Source organism: Anarrhichthys ocellatus, unplaced genomic scaffold, assembly GCF_004355925.1.
Source record: "Anarrhichthys ocellatus isolate YVR2014 unplaced genomic scaffold, GSC_Weel_1.0 scaffold13, whole genome shotgun sequence".
Lineage (NCBI taxonomy): Eukaryota > Metazoa > Chordata > Actinopteri > Perciformes > Anarhichadidae > Anarrhichthys > Anarrhichthys ocellatus.
In genome coordinates, this window is record NW_022280043.1 from 1,740,608 (window position 1) to 1,759,663 (window position 19,056).

A 19,056-nucleotide genomic window follows, 5' to 3' on the forward strand; every position below is an offset into this window, starting at 1 on the left:
TTTGCAAACATTAAGCAGTATTTATTTTTATTTAAACACTGGTAGCAGTGTTGGACATAAAGAGATGATTAATGGTCACATTGTAAGTGTAGTAAACTTTAAAATGATCCTACAGTGGAGTCAGTCATTCACTTACTCTCTAGCAAGCAATGATGTCTCAGTACGTATATATGTTCTTATGCTATGCTTTCAGGATTATAAACGGTTAAAAAGAGCTCTAAACATCCATGCTGACTGTGCATATCATGGGAAACTACTAAAATAAAAGTTAATTCAAATGAATTGTCCGTTTCACTGTCTGCAGCCATCTATCTTGTACTCATCTGTAAACCCATTAAACTGTTTGCAGGCAGTTTTATGTGCAGATTTTTTACAGTCTTCTGCCGAAGGCTTTCTTTCAACCCAGGTGTTTGACTCCAACAGATACTGAATCCTAGAAAAAAGGGACAGAGTTAAGAGAATCAGAATCAATCATTGTAAAATTATACTTCTACTTTAATATTATCGACTACACTTACTTTCCATTGGAGTCCGTTGTGGAGCCATCTTTGCCCATGATGAGATACTGTTTTCCCACATCTAACTGTCCTTTGCAGTGACGCCTCTTAGCAAGCACTCGAATAGAATTCTCCTTCACAAGGATATCTCCATCTGGTAGACCGATTATTACCATTATATTTATGATGGGTCTTCCAAGCATAAACATTTAAAGGTCAATGTTACAGCGTCTTGTAAGCCTTGTGGTTACAGTTTACTTACGTGATCTGAGTACCTCGTTTACATTAATTTTGTACAGCTCAAAGTTACTCTTCACTGAAACATTGAGGACTTCAACCATGTATGCTGAAATAAAACAAAGTGTCACAATATGAAAGTATGAATTTTCAAGGTCAGGGCAACAGTAGATATTTTACACCATGATGTCATTTGTGCAGTACTGACCGTAATCTACTGTAGGGAAGAAGCAAGCGTGTTCTAGACGGACATTCTTTGGGATTCTCCGACCACTTTCTGATTGGAATGTATTTTGTATTTTATGACAGGGTCCTAAAGAAAAGAAAAACATTATGCAATTTTAATTATTTATACAAACCTGAAGGGTAACGCTACATGTATTCATGGCTGTTTATCAATATTGGTCTTAGTGGAATGGCCTACTTTCTGCACATTGGCACACATCCTCTGAGCACAGTTTGGAGACCATCTTGCTTCTTTGGGGGGCGGAGTAGAACACAGTACACCTTCTGTCTGAAAGGAGGCACAACTAGTTCATAAACTCCTGGCGAATTAAACAAAGATGTCCCCTCTATCCTGACAAAAAATGCTAAAGATATCAAATAAAAAGCTTACTTGGTTCATAATAATCATAGAACACAGCTGGAGCAGGCTGTAGAAGGCCCATTGGTACTTTCTGTATAGCATCAAAGCTAATACATTCCTCTGAGTCAAAGAGCTGGAGTGAGAAAAGAAATATTTTAGTACTGAACATTTAAAGTCTGTGTGTATGTAAATAGATTTCAGCCTTACCTCATTGAAGTAGAGGAGCACTCTTCCATAGGAGACCTCATAATGGGAAATGTATAGCTCAGGTGTCTCTCTTAGCTACAAAGAGACAAGATTTTAAGATTTTCAATTTTTCTTTTTATGATGTCTACTCTTAAATCATACACCTTCATGTTTGTAGGTTAAGAATGAAGGCTCACTAAGCTTAGAGTAAATACTGTAAACAGAAAGATGACTAACTATCAACACGTATCTTGTAATCGAGGAATCGAGGTGGCACAAAATCGGGAAATGAGAAAGACCCATGGATGAAGAGGAGGTAGCTACTAACCTTGTCCAGGTCCTCAGTTACAACCTCAAACCCACTCAGAAGTGTGATGTCAGCAATAGCCATTCCTGTGAGATTGGCGTTCAGGCTATGACTACACACAGGAAAACAATAAAAAGACACAGATTTATGAATTTTTCACGCAAAGCTCATGTCTCATGAGTACTTCTGAAGAGTGAATGTGATGTGAGTCCCGTTCAACTAACCTGACACAGATTGTATAGGTGACAGCCTTGTCTGAATTTAAGTTGTTATTAAGGTCTCTCCTGTTTCGGGTTCGAGCATCAAACCACTCAATTGCTGATCGTGGCACACGCACCTCCGGTTCCTCGTTGTTATTGAAGTCATCGTAGTATTCATAGTTTTCTATGACCTTAGCTAGGGACACAGAGGTTAATGTAACTGTGTAGCTTTTATTAGAAATCTCATGTGGTTGTGACTTCAGTGTCAAAAGCTCACCGGTGTACTTGACTTTCCCCTCCACTGAGACACTGATAGACACTACGTCACAATCGTCCTTGGGGTCCAGCAGATGGTAAGCCTTTACAATCTGCCAAAGAGATTGGTGATTTGTGGTAAATGATGGATCCCTTTCAGCATATACACACTTTAATCAAACTTACTTTAAGCTTGGTTTGGCCTGTTCCTGTCAATTGCACCATAATGTTGTTCCCTGAAAATTTCTGGAACAAAAGACACAAGAAACGTAATCTAAGAAAGATGTTAGATATTTGTGTGTATTTAGTGCAATGTTGATGATGCTCTTTGATACCTTAAGGTCTGTTTCCACCTTTTCCTTCATATTTTCAAATGCAAGTCTTACAATGCCTTGCTTTCCTTGGACTTTGAACTCTGCTATTAGATTCACTTCAGGCCTGACGGACCTCTTCAGCTCATACTCCGCGAGGGCTTCCAATGCCATGATGGTATCCTTGGCATGGTAATAAAACATTAATAACACATCTGCACTCTGACAGTTAGTCTGGACTAAACTGTATGATATGGGACCACAGGAATACAGGATCTATGTCCAAAGAAAGAGATTCCTAGGGTTCAAACAATTCTCGATGTAGCATCCCAATCACCTGTGATGTTTTGTAGCCTCCAGAATAGTTTTCTTGGGTGGTTAACCAGCAGGCTGTTTTGTCTGCCCACTTGGTATGCCCAAGTTCCACTGCCGCTAGGAGGGCATAGGCTGTAGTCTCTACTGTGATGGCATCTGCATTTGCTTGATTCTGTGGGTTTGCATTTGCTGTCCACAGATAACAGCCATTTGTCCCTGATAATTAGAAATAGACAATAAGTAAAAAAATACAACAATTTCAAACAATAGCAATTTGTGATACACATTTTGGTTGTCTCTTAGGGTTGGGCGATATGTAAATATGAGATAATATAAATTGATCAACTGACTGCTACATACTGTTAACAACATAAAATTACTTGAATATTTCTGGGTGTATTTGGCATTGCTATAAATCAATTAGAAGGCCTGCTTTATGGCAACATTTAATTTGTATTTGATTTTTGCATCAATGTAAAGAAATACTTTGCTTTGTCAGGCAGTTCATTTACTGGATTTACTAAATCTCTCAATTGATTATACTCAATAGGCAACAAGGAATTTTATATTTTATCCATATCGCCCATGTCTATTTGCTTTGATTGGACATGCCTTCAGTAGCCAGTGTATGAAGTTTTGTCCAGGCAGCTGAATGATCTGTTCCCTGTGGCAGGCAAACTGCGAGGCAGTAGACTGTAATGGCAACAGCATAGGGATGCTGAATCTCTTCAAGGTGCAACTGGAGATAGGTTGTTGATCTGGCAAGGCTTGCTTCCTGAAAGTAGCATGAGGGCAGTCATTGTTATTTTGCATCCGATCTTCTTTGCAAATTAGGCATTGAGTACAGTCTATCAAATTAGATTAATTATAACAAGGCTAACAGTTTTAGCTTGTTAGCATGCTAATATTTGCTGATTTGCACATACAACTGAGGCTGCTTAGAATGGCGTTAGTTTTACAGGTATTTGAATTAGGGCAAATCAATGTCAATATCCGCGAGAACAAATGAGATCCACGCGCACGCATGTGTAGAGGCAACTCAAACAGCCACGCACGCATATTACTTTTGCGAGCGCTTTCACATCACAGAATATCTCTGCTTATGCGAGCAAAATTGCAGCCTGCGAGGAGAAAAACATACTTTGCGCATGAAGAGCATCCCCTGGCCTGTCCCCTCCCCTGCTCTTCTTCACGCAAAACTTTCACCTGCTCGCTCACAAGTGGTTTTTCAATCCTTGTCAAGGATTACAACCAATTAAATCTAGTGATAGAATGGTGACTGGGTCTGGCCGTTTGGTGTCAAAGAGAAAAACCACCCGCAAGCGAGAAGGTGAAAGTTTTGCAAGAGGAAGAGCAGTGACAGTCAAAAAGTCATGGGATCACCAACATTATTACAATTCATCCTGAGGGCGTTACATGAATGTCTGTTCCCAATTTTATGGCAAAATCCACAGAAAGATTTTCATGGTAATTCCATTCACAACCACACATGTTAACTTCATGTGTGGTTGAAGTTAACATGTGTGCGCTGTGTGCGCTGAAGGAAAAGCCAGGTATCCAAAATTTTTAGGATGCAAGACCCATTAATGTGTGCAGATTTGCGCTAGAGGAAAAAAGGGATCACCAAAATCATAATGTCTTTACAAAATTGCATGATAACCTATTGGATATAGATATTTATATAATTTAGTCTGGACCAATGTGGTGGACTGCCATCCCAAAAGACAAAAAAACCTGCAAGCGTGGCTAAAAACAGTCACCAAGGGCAATACGTCATTTTATTATCTCACCGCATTACTTCTCAATTCGGTTTGCAGGAATTGAAGCGACCGGTGCAGTGCAAGACTTATGAACGCCGTCATAGCTGCAACGTCTTTCTGCGTTGAACAAACAGAGACAATACTGCATTCAAATCACAGCTTTTAAGTGTGTTGACACATCTAATATTGTTATATGTATATGCGTGTTCTAACATGAATGCAGAAGAGGTTACCATAACTCCTCTGTGTAGCACTGGATGTGGGTCACCGAATGATCCGTCAGTGTTCTGTATTGAGAGCAAGTAACTGACTGAGTGCCTGATCTCTTCTTCTGGTACAAACCTAGCCTTCCTGCCGTGCTCTCCAAAAGACGCTGTCTGACGCTGCGCCACCAGCGATAGCACTTTCACTACAAGGGCAGTCCCCCTGAGAGAGAATGTAAAACCAAGGAGAAAGGGGATGGAAAATAAATAATTTATTATTTGAGATAATTGGAAATGAAATTTACAATGTTAGACATAGAAAGAAAAAACCATTACAGCAGCATAAAACATATACTCACCAATTACTAGATGGCACTGAATACCATGCTCCATAAGAACCGTCGGGTTTCTTGAATGTTAAAATCCTTATATAACCTGACAAAACAAAACAAAAAATCCATAACTTTGTTTGTTAGTGACCTGTAGAGGACGAAATGTTTATAACATCCCACAAGGGACCGAAGTGTTACTTTTGATTCCCAGATGAATGTTATAATACATGTTAAGTAACTTGTCCTTTGCAATCTCTCAATGTTATTTCCAGAAACAATGCATACGTCTCCACCCGCTAGAACAAATCTTCCATTCCTTTGTCTTTTTCAGTTCGGCATTCATTTCCAAGAAGCAACCACCACTGGCAACCACTGACATCCACCATATTGTCATGTTGATAGGCCTCTTTCATCTAGCATTACTCCTTCAATTATTGCAGCATTATCTGTGGTGTAGATACTCTTTTTCTTTACATTTATTCCTTTGGGATTTAGTAGAATTTAGTTTTTCTACAGTCAACATATTGCTAAACAAGCTACCTATTATACTAGTTATCTGGACTGGAGCTAGTGTGTTGCTAATGTAGGGACAATGGTTGTGTATTTTAATCTTTTTTTTGCTCTTACTTTTGGTTTTCTGAAAAAAAAAATATATATATATTATAATTATAATTATTTAAAAACTCTGCTGCAGGACTCCCCAGCATTCCCATATTAGCCCAGCATTGGCTTTATAACACTTGCATTCTATCAAATTTAGGATTTAATTCAACCTATTTCTAATTACTTTCAAGGGTTTACACAACTATATCCACCACACTGTACACTGTAGGTCACTGATATCTGTGACCTACAGACCCGAAAACCACAAATCTTATTCTATTCTCTGTTCAAATAATGGGCCTTTTGCACAAAGCGTGGCAACACGCCACTAAACTCTGAAACACATTATTTCCAAGGGCCATGACAGCTTTGCGCTGCGTCAAGAAAAGCCTCGGCAAGCGCTGAACTTTGGGTATAGCAGGCTACTCTTTTAAATGTAGCCTACTTTTGGAGGCACAGTTTCTTTTTGAGGACTTAAAGGATTAAATATAGAAGCTTCATATTTATATAGTGCCACTCTGTTGTGTTGTGATTGGTAAATCTTTTAACTCTGAGAGACCCACATAGACCCTTTTTTAGGAGGGGACAAGGGATCTTTAGGGGGAGATTGCAAGTTAACATTATGCCACATAGAAGTGGTGTACATCATCTGAAAGCTGGGAACCTGAAGATTGATTTGGGATGCAGTTCAGTATCGTGTGTCATGTTGCTCTAGTCATAAATCATAAATTGATTCATTAATTATGTTAATTAATGAGTCAATAGGTTGATATTTATTACAAAGATTTGGTGCTAGAAATAATTTTTACCACTCGAGGAATCAATATAAATGTTAGAAAATGCCGACAAAATAGAACATAAAGACACCTAGACTTTGAAGAACACCATAGATGCTGTGATTTGGAATCAAAAACTTTTGACATTTTGAGATTTCTGAAATAATTGACTTTTTCGGCAATGGCAAGCGGTTCTGTTCTGGAAACTGCTGAGAAACCCTCTTATTGTCAATATACCTAATTTGTTGTCCTTATGGTGGTGCTAGTGGAAAGGTCAAGGGGTTAGCCAAAACATAAGAATACAATTCAATTAGAATTCTTCCTCTGGATATCCATTGCCAATTTCATGGCAACGCAACGCCAGTTGCTGTCAAGACACCTTGTTGTGGACCAGAGTGTGACCGGAACTGATAGGCCACCTTTAGATTCTGCTAATGCAAGGACAACAAAATTTGGCTCAAATTTTTTCTTCTTCACTCTAAATTTGTGTGAAAGACATTACACAATTGATCACTTTTTACCTGTCTCGATTTTGTCAAGGGCATCATCTCTGGCACCAGCAGGCATGTCGATCCATTGGTCACTCAGGTCAAGGTAGCGGACAGCTGACAATGTAGGGGTCAATCTCATTGTTGTCTGTTCTAAACATCCTGTAGGCAATACGATCAGTTGAGCAACCTTCTGAGGAGAAAGAAGGTTCCTCGCATGTGAACTGCCAAATCCATCCCCTGTCAGATAAGAACATTGAAAGAGTAAGACACTGTCATTTACAAAGGTCTGTGAATCGTATGTATGTGTCTAACAGCACATACCTTCTGCTGAAATGAAAATATTGGAGCTGGAGTCGGGGACCGTGTTATCTGGCAACATTCCGCTAATATTGAAAGTTTTTGTGCTCCTCCCTATTAATATAGAGATAAGTAAATTGATTAAAGTAAATGGGAAATATGAACAATATGAAATAACAACTGCCAAGCAAGTTTCATTAAGAAATACTGAAAGAACTCACCATCAAATTTATATACTCGGGTTTCTTCTTCTCTCTTTTCTAGTCCTTCTGTCTACAACAAAGTAGAGAGCTGATTACTGTGTGTCCCTGGCCTTACACTTGAAGATATGCACATGGTAAACACATGTTGATTTGAGTTAAAATTACTAATAAACAAATATGCTCAATAGTTAGTATTTTAATGCATACTCATAATCAATTAAGGCATAAATCCTTTAGCACACAAGCACATAAATCAAAATGAATAACTATTATTAACACTTTTATCAATTTGTAAAAACTGACTGACCATTAGTGTAAGTGTGAGTTATGATAAAATGCTGATATGGGACATATGGAGGGTTAACAAAGGCAAGTGATTTTTACATTAGATCCAATATGACTTCCAATGTCATATATATGTCCATATTTTGTCAGGTAGGCAGCTATCATAAAATTGTTTTGCATGGAAGTAAAATATTATCTTTGTCACTCACCAACACACTCAAAGTCTTTTCAATTGCATCTATTCCCCTCTCGTTCTCTATGTCATAGAGACGTATTTTGATGGGTATTGAGCCGGTTACCATGGGGACAGCAGAGAAGGAGACAAGCTGGGAAGACTGTGGCTCCACAGTAATGTTAACAAAAGATGTAGTGGTGGCTGAGCCGGGGGAGCAAAGGCCTTCGGTTTGTTCCATATGAACTGCCACCTATAAAAAACATAAAGATTTGAATTTCTATTCGTACAATAGGTGGTTGCTGTTTTTAGTGCCACTTAATGTGAGTCAATTAGGGATTTTTTTACCTGTAGTCTGTCTTCGCCATAGTTGTAGATAACCGGCGAAATGGATAGTTGCTCATATTTCTTCACTGAGTAAGGCAGTTGCAGAGAAACAAATGCGTCCTTAAATGCTCTGAGCTCAGACGGCTTAACTACACAGAAACCTGAAAGAAACATAGTGTAAGTGAATTACAGTTATGAATAAGAAACCTCTCAAAATATCCAAAAGCAATTGTGGAGTGTTAAGCAGTTATTACCAGTGGCTGGAGATAAAGTGATGACCTGAATCTCCCATGTGGTGATGGAATCGGGTAGAGTCAAACGATGCCTAAGGGGTTTCAATTAAGATGAAATGAATTAACTGACTGTAAGATGCATCTGACAAATGTTTTTGTCTACTTGTAGTTTGTACTGTAGACTTAAGGTAATGCATTTACCTAGATTCACTTACACTGAACTTTATAAATGATGAATATAACAATATTAGAAGCAACAAACAGTAACAAATGCAAAGAATAAAAACAAAACTATGTAGTAGCAACGGTTTTAACAGCTGTAACTAGCCACTGATTTCCACTGGAAAAGAAAATATAACATAAAAACTGTCCACCTTTTACCTTTTTTTCCCATCTACATCAAATTCTTTGAATTCAAAGCTTGGGGGAAAAAATCGTCGAATGTACTGAGCAGCAGTGTCCATGAAGAACTGTTCAATGTCAGCTACGTCTGCAGCTAAAAATGAGAAAATAAGACATATGTATTTTCACTCTGTGATAATTGTAATCTTAGCAGGTGTGTAAAGTATTTAATGTTCACAGGACAAGTTCATCTCACTCCTGCCAAGTACTTTCTGGGCGTCCTCTTGTATCTTTTTTTGTCTCAGACGCTCTCCTTCAAGGCAGCATTTTAAAAAGGCGTCAGCACAAGCAGGATCTTTAACCACCAGAGAGACTCGCTTCACTCTTTCCTGACATGTTCGTCTCATAGGGATGAGAGAAAACCCGCGAACACAACATTCTTGCATCTGTTCATCTGAAAAGTTTGATTCTGAAGGTGACATAAAAAGAAAAGGAAATATCCTATTTTTATAGCATATTCTTTGCAGAATAATCTTACATTAGCTCAGACCAGAGTCATAATGCCAGAATGTTGTCTTACTTATGGTCATCATTTCCTGTTGAATATCCACTGCACGCCTTTGCCGAGCAGCTTGTGAATCACAGCCAAAGCCTGGAAAAGTAGCATTACAGCATTAATATTCAGCATGGGATAATAAGGAAGTGGATAGTCACTACATTATAATCACTGCCTCAATATTCTCTCCTACCACCTGTAGTAGTATTTACTTTTGGTTTCATTTATTTTTGGATAAAACTGATACCATCTGCATATAAAAAAACATGTCCTTTGCAATATTCACACTGCAAAAGCCTACGTTCCATTATCTAAAGCTTGGGATATATTAAAGAATGTGAGTGTGTTCATTTAATGTACTGTAAACCTGAGACCATCTTTATTGCATTTTCACAAGTATAATATACTGTATAACACAAGTTAAACTAGATGCATAATGCATTTGACCTGTTAACATTTTCAAGGATTTAAGGAAGAATAATAGTGTTTCTCTCATACTGTTTTTCCACATTGACTGGGACTGAGACACATAAGACAGGCCAGCATCTGTTAGTACAGATGCAGTATCAGATCCTCCGCTGTATGAGCAACCAAGGTCATATGACTGCATGGAGGAAAACACCTGAAAAGTAGGAAGAAGATCTTGAATTTACTGTGTCATAATATATGGGTTGAATTAAATAACCTCAGTGTCTTGTAAGAGAGAGAGAGAGAGAGAGAGTTTGTGTGAAAGTGTTACCTGTTTGGCTGTGAGTTTATTGTCGGCATTGAGAGCGTAGATGGCCTTATCTACAGCCAGCAAAGCCACTCTGGCTCTTTGACCATATAAATCCAATTCTATCTCAGACTTTTTTCCAGGTTGGAACGGGCCTTTCAGCTCGACCTAAATATACACACGTAACCACATAGGCTGAGTTCAGTAATTGAAACTAAACTAGACAGGAACATATTTATTGTTGACAAAGAATGACAATGACAATGATAAAACACCAACCAAAGCAGTGTTTGTTACTTTACAACATTATTTTGCCGACCATCCCAACCCCCTCCCCGCGCCATGAAGTGTAGCAGGCTGCATGCAGACTTAACTTATTCAAACACAGTAAATAGAAGTCAGTCTGCACTCGTATCTGTTCTGTTTACTCACCTTGACCTTTAGCTCACATTCATCCCTGACATCTACCCACACCGAGTCCGCAATGATGGCACCAAGCGCATTGTAGTAGTAGCCAATCAGACGGAAGGATGGCACCATATCAGATGTTATTTCCAGGTTGTGTTTGACTGAAGTACCAAATCTAAGAGAGCCCGTTTTTTTTAGGATCCCGTGACTTAAGACCTACAACATAGTCAATTTAGAATTGTTAAGATTTAAGAAACTGTTGCTTCTCTTCATCAAAATAGACCATGTTGTATTCCCTCAGTTATGTCTCACCATGTAGTATATGAACCCAAGTGTTGGGCCATTGACGGTGTTGTAATCTACTGTTAGTACCTCGCCCACAGAGTACATCTTGTTGGTAAAACTCAGGTAAAGGTAGCTGTTACTCGGAGATGAAGCAGGCTGAATTTCTTTCTCTTGCTGCTGGCCATCTACCGACACCTAATGAAGTCAGGGTGTTAGAGAACAGTTAAACTGAAGTAAAGGAAAATCCGGTTCTTTATAATACATCTTGTTAGTTGTTCAGGGATACTAACTTTAACAGTAATCTGAGCCGCAGTGGGAATATTAAAGACAGGATACACTGCCCCCTCCTGGTCGGTGGTGCCTTGCCATGAATCCTCTGAAGATCTTGGTAGTACATCAATCTTTACTGGCACACCAGCTGCTGGGGAGCCATCTGGGAGACGCACGACCGCCTATAATGACAACAAACAATATATTTTACACACAAAATCATCACAGTCATGTACATAGCTGTGTACACCTTGTTAGTTGCATGCATACCACCACATCTAGCGGATATCCAGGAAGGACATATGAGCGAGTTCGAGAGAGATCCATGGTGTATTTGTGGGAGATGATAGGAAGATAAACTTCTGCCTCTTGCATTTCACCACCTGGGTCATAAAATGCAAATGAAATGAAAAATCACAATACTATTCCCAGTATCCTCCTCTTCTTCGTATTCTTCTTATACCCTCTCAAATACTAGATGGTACATCTCAAGGTGTTTGTCCTTCAATTTTGTGATGAATTATCACTATCATTATTGTTATTAATATTATTACAATTTGCATCATTATCATTATTATTATTATTAGTAGTAGTAGTACTAGCAATAATAGAATTGTTATTGTAATTATTTTCATTATTGAAATGAAATACTGAGTTTTTCAGTGACAATACTTTCTAAGACTTGCATAACAAGAAACAGAAAGAGTTGCCCGGTCATTTAACATGAGTAAACATCATACAGAGCACATGCTGCTGTATTCTAAACACAAAGTATTTTAAACATAAAACATATTCTCTCTTTACGACACATGGTTGCTATTTTAAACACGGGTTTATAGTGTGACAGAGTATCCTTTACTTTGTATGTTGGTGACAAACACTCTCAAGTAGAGCTGTGCTCCACTCTGCTGTAACTCGGAGAGGGTTTTGTTTTGCTGTTTTTGGAGGTGCACATTTAAGTCTGCTCTCTGGAGAGAAGCTGCTGCAGCTCCATCCTTGACCTGCAAGAAATGGCATACATTGTTGATGGTCAAGTATTGTAACAGATGCAAAATGTTACCAGATTGATCTTAGATCTTGAAATTAAATTTTATATAGATATCTAATGTAATGTAATGTAATGTAATATCTGTTTCCTCACCGAACCAGTTAACTCCAGTCCCTTGATAAAGACAGGCTTCATTTTCTGGCTACGGGTTTTATCTTTTTCCATCACTCCAAATTGGCAGTGGTAAGCCCCTTTAACTTTCTCACCATGTGAATACCTAGAGAGAAAGTTAAGGCAAAAAGAGTGTCTGAAAATGTAACTAATATTTATGGTAAAGTTTTAAACAAGAAGCCTAAAGATGATAACATCATCCTGTTTTGTAAAATATATGGAAAAGCATTAAGCTTTCCTTGCTTTTTGTGGGTTGCGATGGCCTATTAATGTCACATTTTATCTTTGGTTATTGATGCAGATAAAAAGTTTTGTATGCTTCTGATGTGTTTTCTGTTACGCATGTAATGGTTTTACTCTGGTTTCTGGCAAGGTTATGGTTTTTATAAAATTGGACGGATTTTAAGTTGTGTTTGGCTGAAAACTGTTGGTCTGACCTGGCAACACTAGCAAGGCGGAAGGCAATGACATGTTTTTCAAATAACATTGTTTTTGAGTTCTCTAGGCATATCAAGATGCCAAAATGTATTAATACTTTTTTCACATGAAAACTTAAAGTGAGTTTAATGGGAAATGAATCAACACTTACCTTGCTAAGATGGAAAAGTCAAACGGTTCTGCCTTCAACAAAATATAGCTCTGCTTCATTGCAATGTTCACCTCAAAACTCGGTAAAACTGTGTAAAAATGAAAATGTATTTGAAAGGGGTATTATCTGTTAATTTAAAACAAGAAGGGAATGTTTAAATTAAATTAAACTAGCTTACCAAATTTTTGGACTTTGAATTCTCGGGAAGCAGCATTTGCTTCATCATCTTCATAGTGTGCTGTAATCTTCCATGTGCCCAATCTTTGTCAACAAAACATACTGTTATTATAGTGTATCAAAGTATTTGTTGTTATGTAAGAAGCAGTTTTTGTAAATCTGTGTTAACATACTTTGATACATCAGGTATGGTGAATGTGCCTTGGAGTATTCCTCCCTTGGCAGTATTTATGGTCCTCATTACTCTATTTCCGACAGCATTCTGTAATTGAATGATAAAAGCATGAATCATCATATGAAACCATGTAAATCAGTCATGTTGACCTGCCAGAGTCCTCTTCAATTACTCACGTATACTGCTATGTGGAACACCTTCTGAGTAGGCCTCAACGTGTGGTCAAGAGTAAATATCCTGTACCTCACTAGAAGAGAAATAATCAACATAAAATGGCTTTAAAAACAATGAATTAATTCTTTAGTGGGGCATTCTTTCACATTGTTTTACCTTTCTTCAGATTTGTTGACTTTTCTTTTACCTTTCTGTGTTGGGTTGTAGATTGGCTGATCAGTCTGAATGAAGATATAGCCCCTGTGTTTTGATATCAAAACTTTTGTTTCCTTCCTTGAACCAAAGGAGGGGCTCTCTGCCACCAGCACAAGGTAGCGTCGTTCCAAATGTTGAGGCACTCTTGACATAAGCTCTCTGTCTATCTGTAAAGATGCACATTAGAAGTTTGGGTCAATGACATCTTAGTCCCCTCTAAAATGATAAAATGAATACTTTTGGATGAGTGGGGAAGTTTCTCATACCATGAGCTCAACTGTTTTGATCTCCCCTTCCATAGTAAACTGAGTGATTGCCCTCCCAGACACAACAATACCTCTACTCTCGTGCTCCAGGTAGAGAGTGATAGGAGTATTAAGATGAGAGTTTCCCATCTGGACAAACACTTTCTCATTTACACCCACATGAAACACACGGGGGGCTGAGATGAAGAATCTGCACAAAAAGGGGAAACATAGCACTCACTGTATCCTTCACTACTATATTTTGCATTCATGGACTTCTATGCCTAGAAATATCTGCAATGCTGCATATTTTGTTTCATCTGTTACATTATAACAAAATGATAATAATTTACCATCATGCTAAAAACACAATTGTTAACTATTGTGTAATAATATATCAAATGTTGTAGCTATTTCTATATTTACCTGCTCGCTGAACACTCCACAGTCAAGATCAGGAACAGTATGGAAAAGATGTAGCGCTCCATCGTGCAGCTTCTATTTCTTTGCCTGCTCTGACAATAAACGTTTGGTTAACTGGGGTTTTGTTATTCATCCACCCCTGTATTTCTCAATCGTTGGTTCTCTCAATGCCCTCCCTGATTTTTTTTTTTTTTTTTTCTAAGATAGCTTGGAAAGAAGCAGCATTCCTCAGACTGATGTTTCATGTATCACATGCTAACTGGTAAAACATAAACTGGGAAAATCATCATACTGTCAGCCATAATATGTAAACTGATGTGTACAGATGTGTGACATACTTTTTGGTTCAAGTGTGTGCAAATGTATACTACATGCATGAAAGTATGAGATCTAAACAGATGTATTTAAAATATGAGGTTAACAATACAGATCAGATCATAGTTGACTGACAGATGCTTTTCAGACTACAACATGTTTAATTTGATAAAAGTCTGTTTTAAATCATTGCTTGGCTTGCAGCAGGGAAAGTGTTTCTGTTTCACAATGTGTACCTGTTCCCTCATTGGTTGGTGCAGTCAGCCAGATTTCCCCCAAATCATGTGATTTACAAGAAATCAAGTTTGCTCTTTGGGTTTGGGATGGAGGGAGCACTGTTTACTGGTTCAGGAATGATTTACAAAGTAGAGCTCAAGTATCTCTGTAAACTCCCTAATTACAACAATTTCTTCAGTTTAGTGCATCTGACTTTTAGTATATCGTATCAGTAGTTACAAGAGCCTCCTATTCAACACATACATGTCCTGTGTTTGTAACTTTATAATTGACATGTGTGTATTAATCAATGAATTGATGAATGTGTTCTGATCGTGTAAAATCAAACAGTTTTAACGACACAGACTATTACCAGGTTGTGATCTCAGCAATGAACAAATATATGCAGAGACAAGGTCAGACACTTTATTTTCCTCCATATGAACCACTTAATGTGTAATTAACAGTTACAAAAACAATACCTAATCTTTTTTTTCAAGTGTAGCAGGATACATTATGCAATTCAAGATTAAACACAGTGATTGGACAGAGAATTACTTTTTTTTTTTTTTTTCAAATTTACATTCGACATTAATCAAACTTGCAAGTAAATGCATCAGATTTGTACGTCTTTATTGATAATTCACATCAAACATTTATCTCAAGATTTGTGGATGAATTTAAGCTCCAGCTGCTGATTCCAAAGTCTCACAGAAATATTGCCTCATTTTTTCCAGCCATCATTTCTAATAGTAGACTAATTCTTTTATCAATATGCAAACAATAGTACATACATTTATCAACTTACTTCATGGTATTCATTAAAAACGTTTTAATTGTATTTTCAGAATATCCTACATGTGTTTCAAAGAACTGAAAAATACTGGTTCATGTTAAGTTACAATCAAGCTAACACACTTAAAATGTACACATATACACTTTGTTGTATACATAAAGAAGTGGGTATGTCATGGCCCTGTATAATCCAAAGACATATTTGGCACAGGAAAGAAACATCTCTGTCAGCCTCTGTTTCACTTCACCAACTACAGGTCATATCGTCTCTTCATCCATTAATAATCAAATTCTCCCCACATAGCCAGATAAATTGTTCTATTTTATATTCATCTGTCCAGAAAACGAGTTAAATAACTCATCCACATGTTTAGTTTACTTGTTTCATCAAGATATTATAATATTCACACACCTAAAACAAATAAAGCAATTTCAGTTTTTCAGAACATTACAGAAAATTGAAGAAATGGCAGTCCACTAGAGGGAACTCGTCGAGTTGAAAAGGACAGAGTCTGGAATTTTGAAATAATAATTGAATAATGTGACTTAAGACAATTGATTTTTGATTGAGAAGCATGTTAAAAATCACACATTTTTAATTGTATTCAATAAATAGCTTACAATCCAGTATGAGCCCTGCAAAGTCAAACGTCTTTGTAACAATTAAAATGCAGTCCCTTCTTGGCCCACAGCTACATGATATATATATATTAAGTTCAATGTTGTTCGCTGCATTATCACAGTAAGAAGAAGAGGGAGTGAATGAGAGTCGGGGGCACGATGTCCATCCACAACTCCTGGATAACACAAGAATTGCGTTTGGACAATCAACACCAGACTCCCTGTCAAACTTGGGATGAACAGCAATATAGCCCTGGGAGGAACTCCTGCAGAGGATGGTTGGTTTCATAAAATACAATCATTCATAAAAACATGCAGAAATATATATATGCAAAGTGCACTGACATTTTCGAAAGAATGAATGACCTGCCAGAGGAAAGCAGGCCACACATTCAAAAATATAATTAAAGTGTAGCTGCTAAAATAAGATTATATACAATCCATGTTCCAAAGGTTTGTACTACACTACATGCTTTAAAAATCTACATATTGTTCATCTAACAATTCCCATTATTTCCTATCTATAGACTGGCATATTAGTGAATTAACTTGTACTAACAAGTGAAAAAGTAAATATTTTTATACTTACATCATGCACCATCAATAATAGGGTGATAATAGTCCCAAAGAAGCAGCTATTCATTATGTGTTCCTATGTATATGAAATATAAAACTGTTGCTCATTCTAACTTCTTTAAAATATTGTAAAGTACACTCTCTGCATCCGTCCTCAACCGCTGCTTGTTCAGTTTGCCTGTCCATGTCCCCCTCTCTGTCTCCTTCCTTCTATCCATCTCATTTCATGCAGGAGTGGGGTTACCTAAGAGACCAGGCCTCAATAGAGAAAATCTCTTTTCTACAATTAACTGTGAAAGTGACAGAAGGAAAGGAAGGGAGGGATCTGTGGAGGGGTGCACACTCAGAGAAGAAAATGAGAAAGGGAAGGACACAAGTGTGCATGTCAGGTAGAGAGACGTAAAGTTAAAAACTAATATTTGTACTCATTTTTTAAATTTCACTTTCAGAAATTCCAGAATAGATAACAACAAAGATAGTTATAATACAAATGTATTCAATGTTTTGGACCCTCAGACAGCAGCATTTTGTTGCTGCATTTAACCTTTTGATTTACTAAATATATTCTGCATTGTATTTAGTGAGGCTAATAACTTATATGATTAACTGACATGTACAGTTAAGGATATATTTTATGTCCTACATTGGTAAGATTTTTTTCACACGCTCTCTTAATAAAAATGTACATTTCAGTTTTGTAGAACCTCATACTTGAATTGGGATTAGGCGTAATTAGGTTGCATTACACTGATCCCAGTGAAAGTGAATTATGTCTATTAGCATAATCTCTAAAAATGCGGAGGGAGTGACCACTGGGTTTCCATGGAGAGGTGTACACAAAAGGGTGTGGCGTGGGAATGTCCTCTGGGGTCAGGAGTGAGGGTTAAAGGGTCAGAGGCCAGAGCCAGCTGGACAGCAACAAGAGGAGATGAGGGTGAGAAAAGGAGGTGAGGGGGTAGTCCAGAGACTGACTGACTGACTGGACCCAATGGGACATTAACATTGAACTGATGGGAGGCTCACTGACCAAGGCCTATTGAGGAAGAAACTAAGCTATGACACACTCATGTGTAATGGTCCGTGGTAATTGACAAGTGACAAGACCCTCATTGTGGATGCAAAAGCAGTTATTAAAATGCAGCGGTGGATTACAAGCTATATGCGTACTAGTATTCAGTGGTTATATGGGGTTATTTGATTCAATGATAAAACCATACTCATATACTACAACTTTTGTAAGTGCAATACTTATAACTCGGTAACATTCAAGGTGGTGAATATTAGGGTCACTTCATTCCAAAAAGAGGCCTATAGGCATATTGGGATATAAATACATATAACTTTATCAGTTTGGGGTTTAAGGACTCACTTCAGTGTGCACCAATTATCGCCATTTGTTTTCCAATAGTTTTCACTGATAGCAGTCAGAATTGCTTACAGTATTAAGCCCAGTTTATTTCCTGTGGTGTATTATTCTTTCCACCTCAAGGAACATATACTTTAACATGTACCAACTGACAGTTAAAGCCCATTCATATTTATCTGACGCCAACTATTTAAAAAAGAAGGGACATTAGTACTGTGTTGTGAAAAGCGACAAAATGAACGTAAAAATACAAAGGCAACCACATGATGTTTCTCCAAAGATCAGTTCTATGTAACAAGCTGTCTGATAACAGTGAAAACAGCCTGTTCACAGTTGCATTTTTGTCAGTTTGAGATTTTGACAAATCAGGGAAAATGTTGTATCATTTCCAGTTCCCGTGGTTAAAGATGCTCCCTGTAACTCAAGGGTGCAGACAGGAAGGTGAGTGTCTGTGAGCTCTGTCTTCCATGTGGCCGCTAGTGAAGGTCAGGTCAGAGAGGGCAGCAGGCAGTCTGGATCGGGGCCACACTCTGGTGGTCCAAAAAAGACAATCTTTGGGGCCCAACCCAGGGGGTCAACATGCAAATAGTAACCCCTGAGTGAAAGGCATAGAGCAGATCAATGTTCTCACATTACTCTTGCTGCCCACGACTGTGAATGTGCACGCCTACACACCACATGAGGTTTTCATATGTAATGAAATTCAGTCCCAACAATAGTGAAGGCAGCTGTATTTCAACAAAGGCAGAAGTATGACGTCATACGTTAGCGTTAAAATAAACACGATGTCTTTATTGAAGTTCATCAAAGTCCACTGATGTTACTATTGTCAAAAACACTTTATCAGATGATGAATCATGACTGAAAAGAACAAACAA

At 37.8% G+C, this 19,056-nt stretch overlaps 1 protein-coding gene across 1 annotated transcript; it reads right to left on the reverse strand.

Annotated features, from left to right (window-relative positions):
- On the reverse strand, positions 1–14,621 carry c4b (complement C4B (Chido/Rodgers blood group)). The gene is made up of 41 exons (XM_031853313.1): positions 14,293–14,621; positions 13,888–14,077; positions 13,614–13,788; positions 13,429–13,499; positions 13,251–13,339; positions 13,079–13,161; positions 12,901–12,988; positions 12,294–12,417; positions 12,012–12,153; positions 11,423–11,535; positions 11,173–11,334; positions 10,910–11,077; positions 10,622–10,813; positions 10,214–10,357; positions 9,973–10,096; positions 9,499–9,570; positions 9,175–9,387; positions 8,958–9,072; positions 8,598–8,668; positions 8,365–8,504; positions 8,054–8,269; positions 7,578–7,629; positions 7,381–7,470; positions 7,090–7,296; positions 5,217–5,292; positions 4,888–5,080; positions 4,685–4,771; positions 3,507–3,669; positions 2,917–3,110; positions 2,604–2,762; positions 2,455–2,514; positions 2,291–2,381; positions 2,038–2,209; positions 1,835–1,925; positions 1,528–1,602; positions 1,351–1,453; positions 1,159–1,248; positions 943–1,047; positions 760–843; positions 519–651; positions 1–433 (listed from the first exon to the last, which is right to left on the reverse strand). Exons 1-41 carry the CDS (start codon positions 14,352–14,354, stop codon positions 292–294), a joined length of 5,121 nt encoding a protein of 1,706 aa, XP_031709173.1. The 5' UTR covers positions 14,355–14,621; the 3' UTR covers positions 1–291.
- Positions 14,622–19,056: the final 4,435 nt, after the last annotated feature.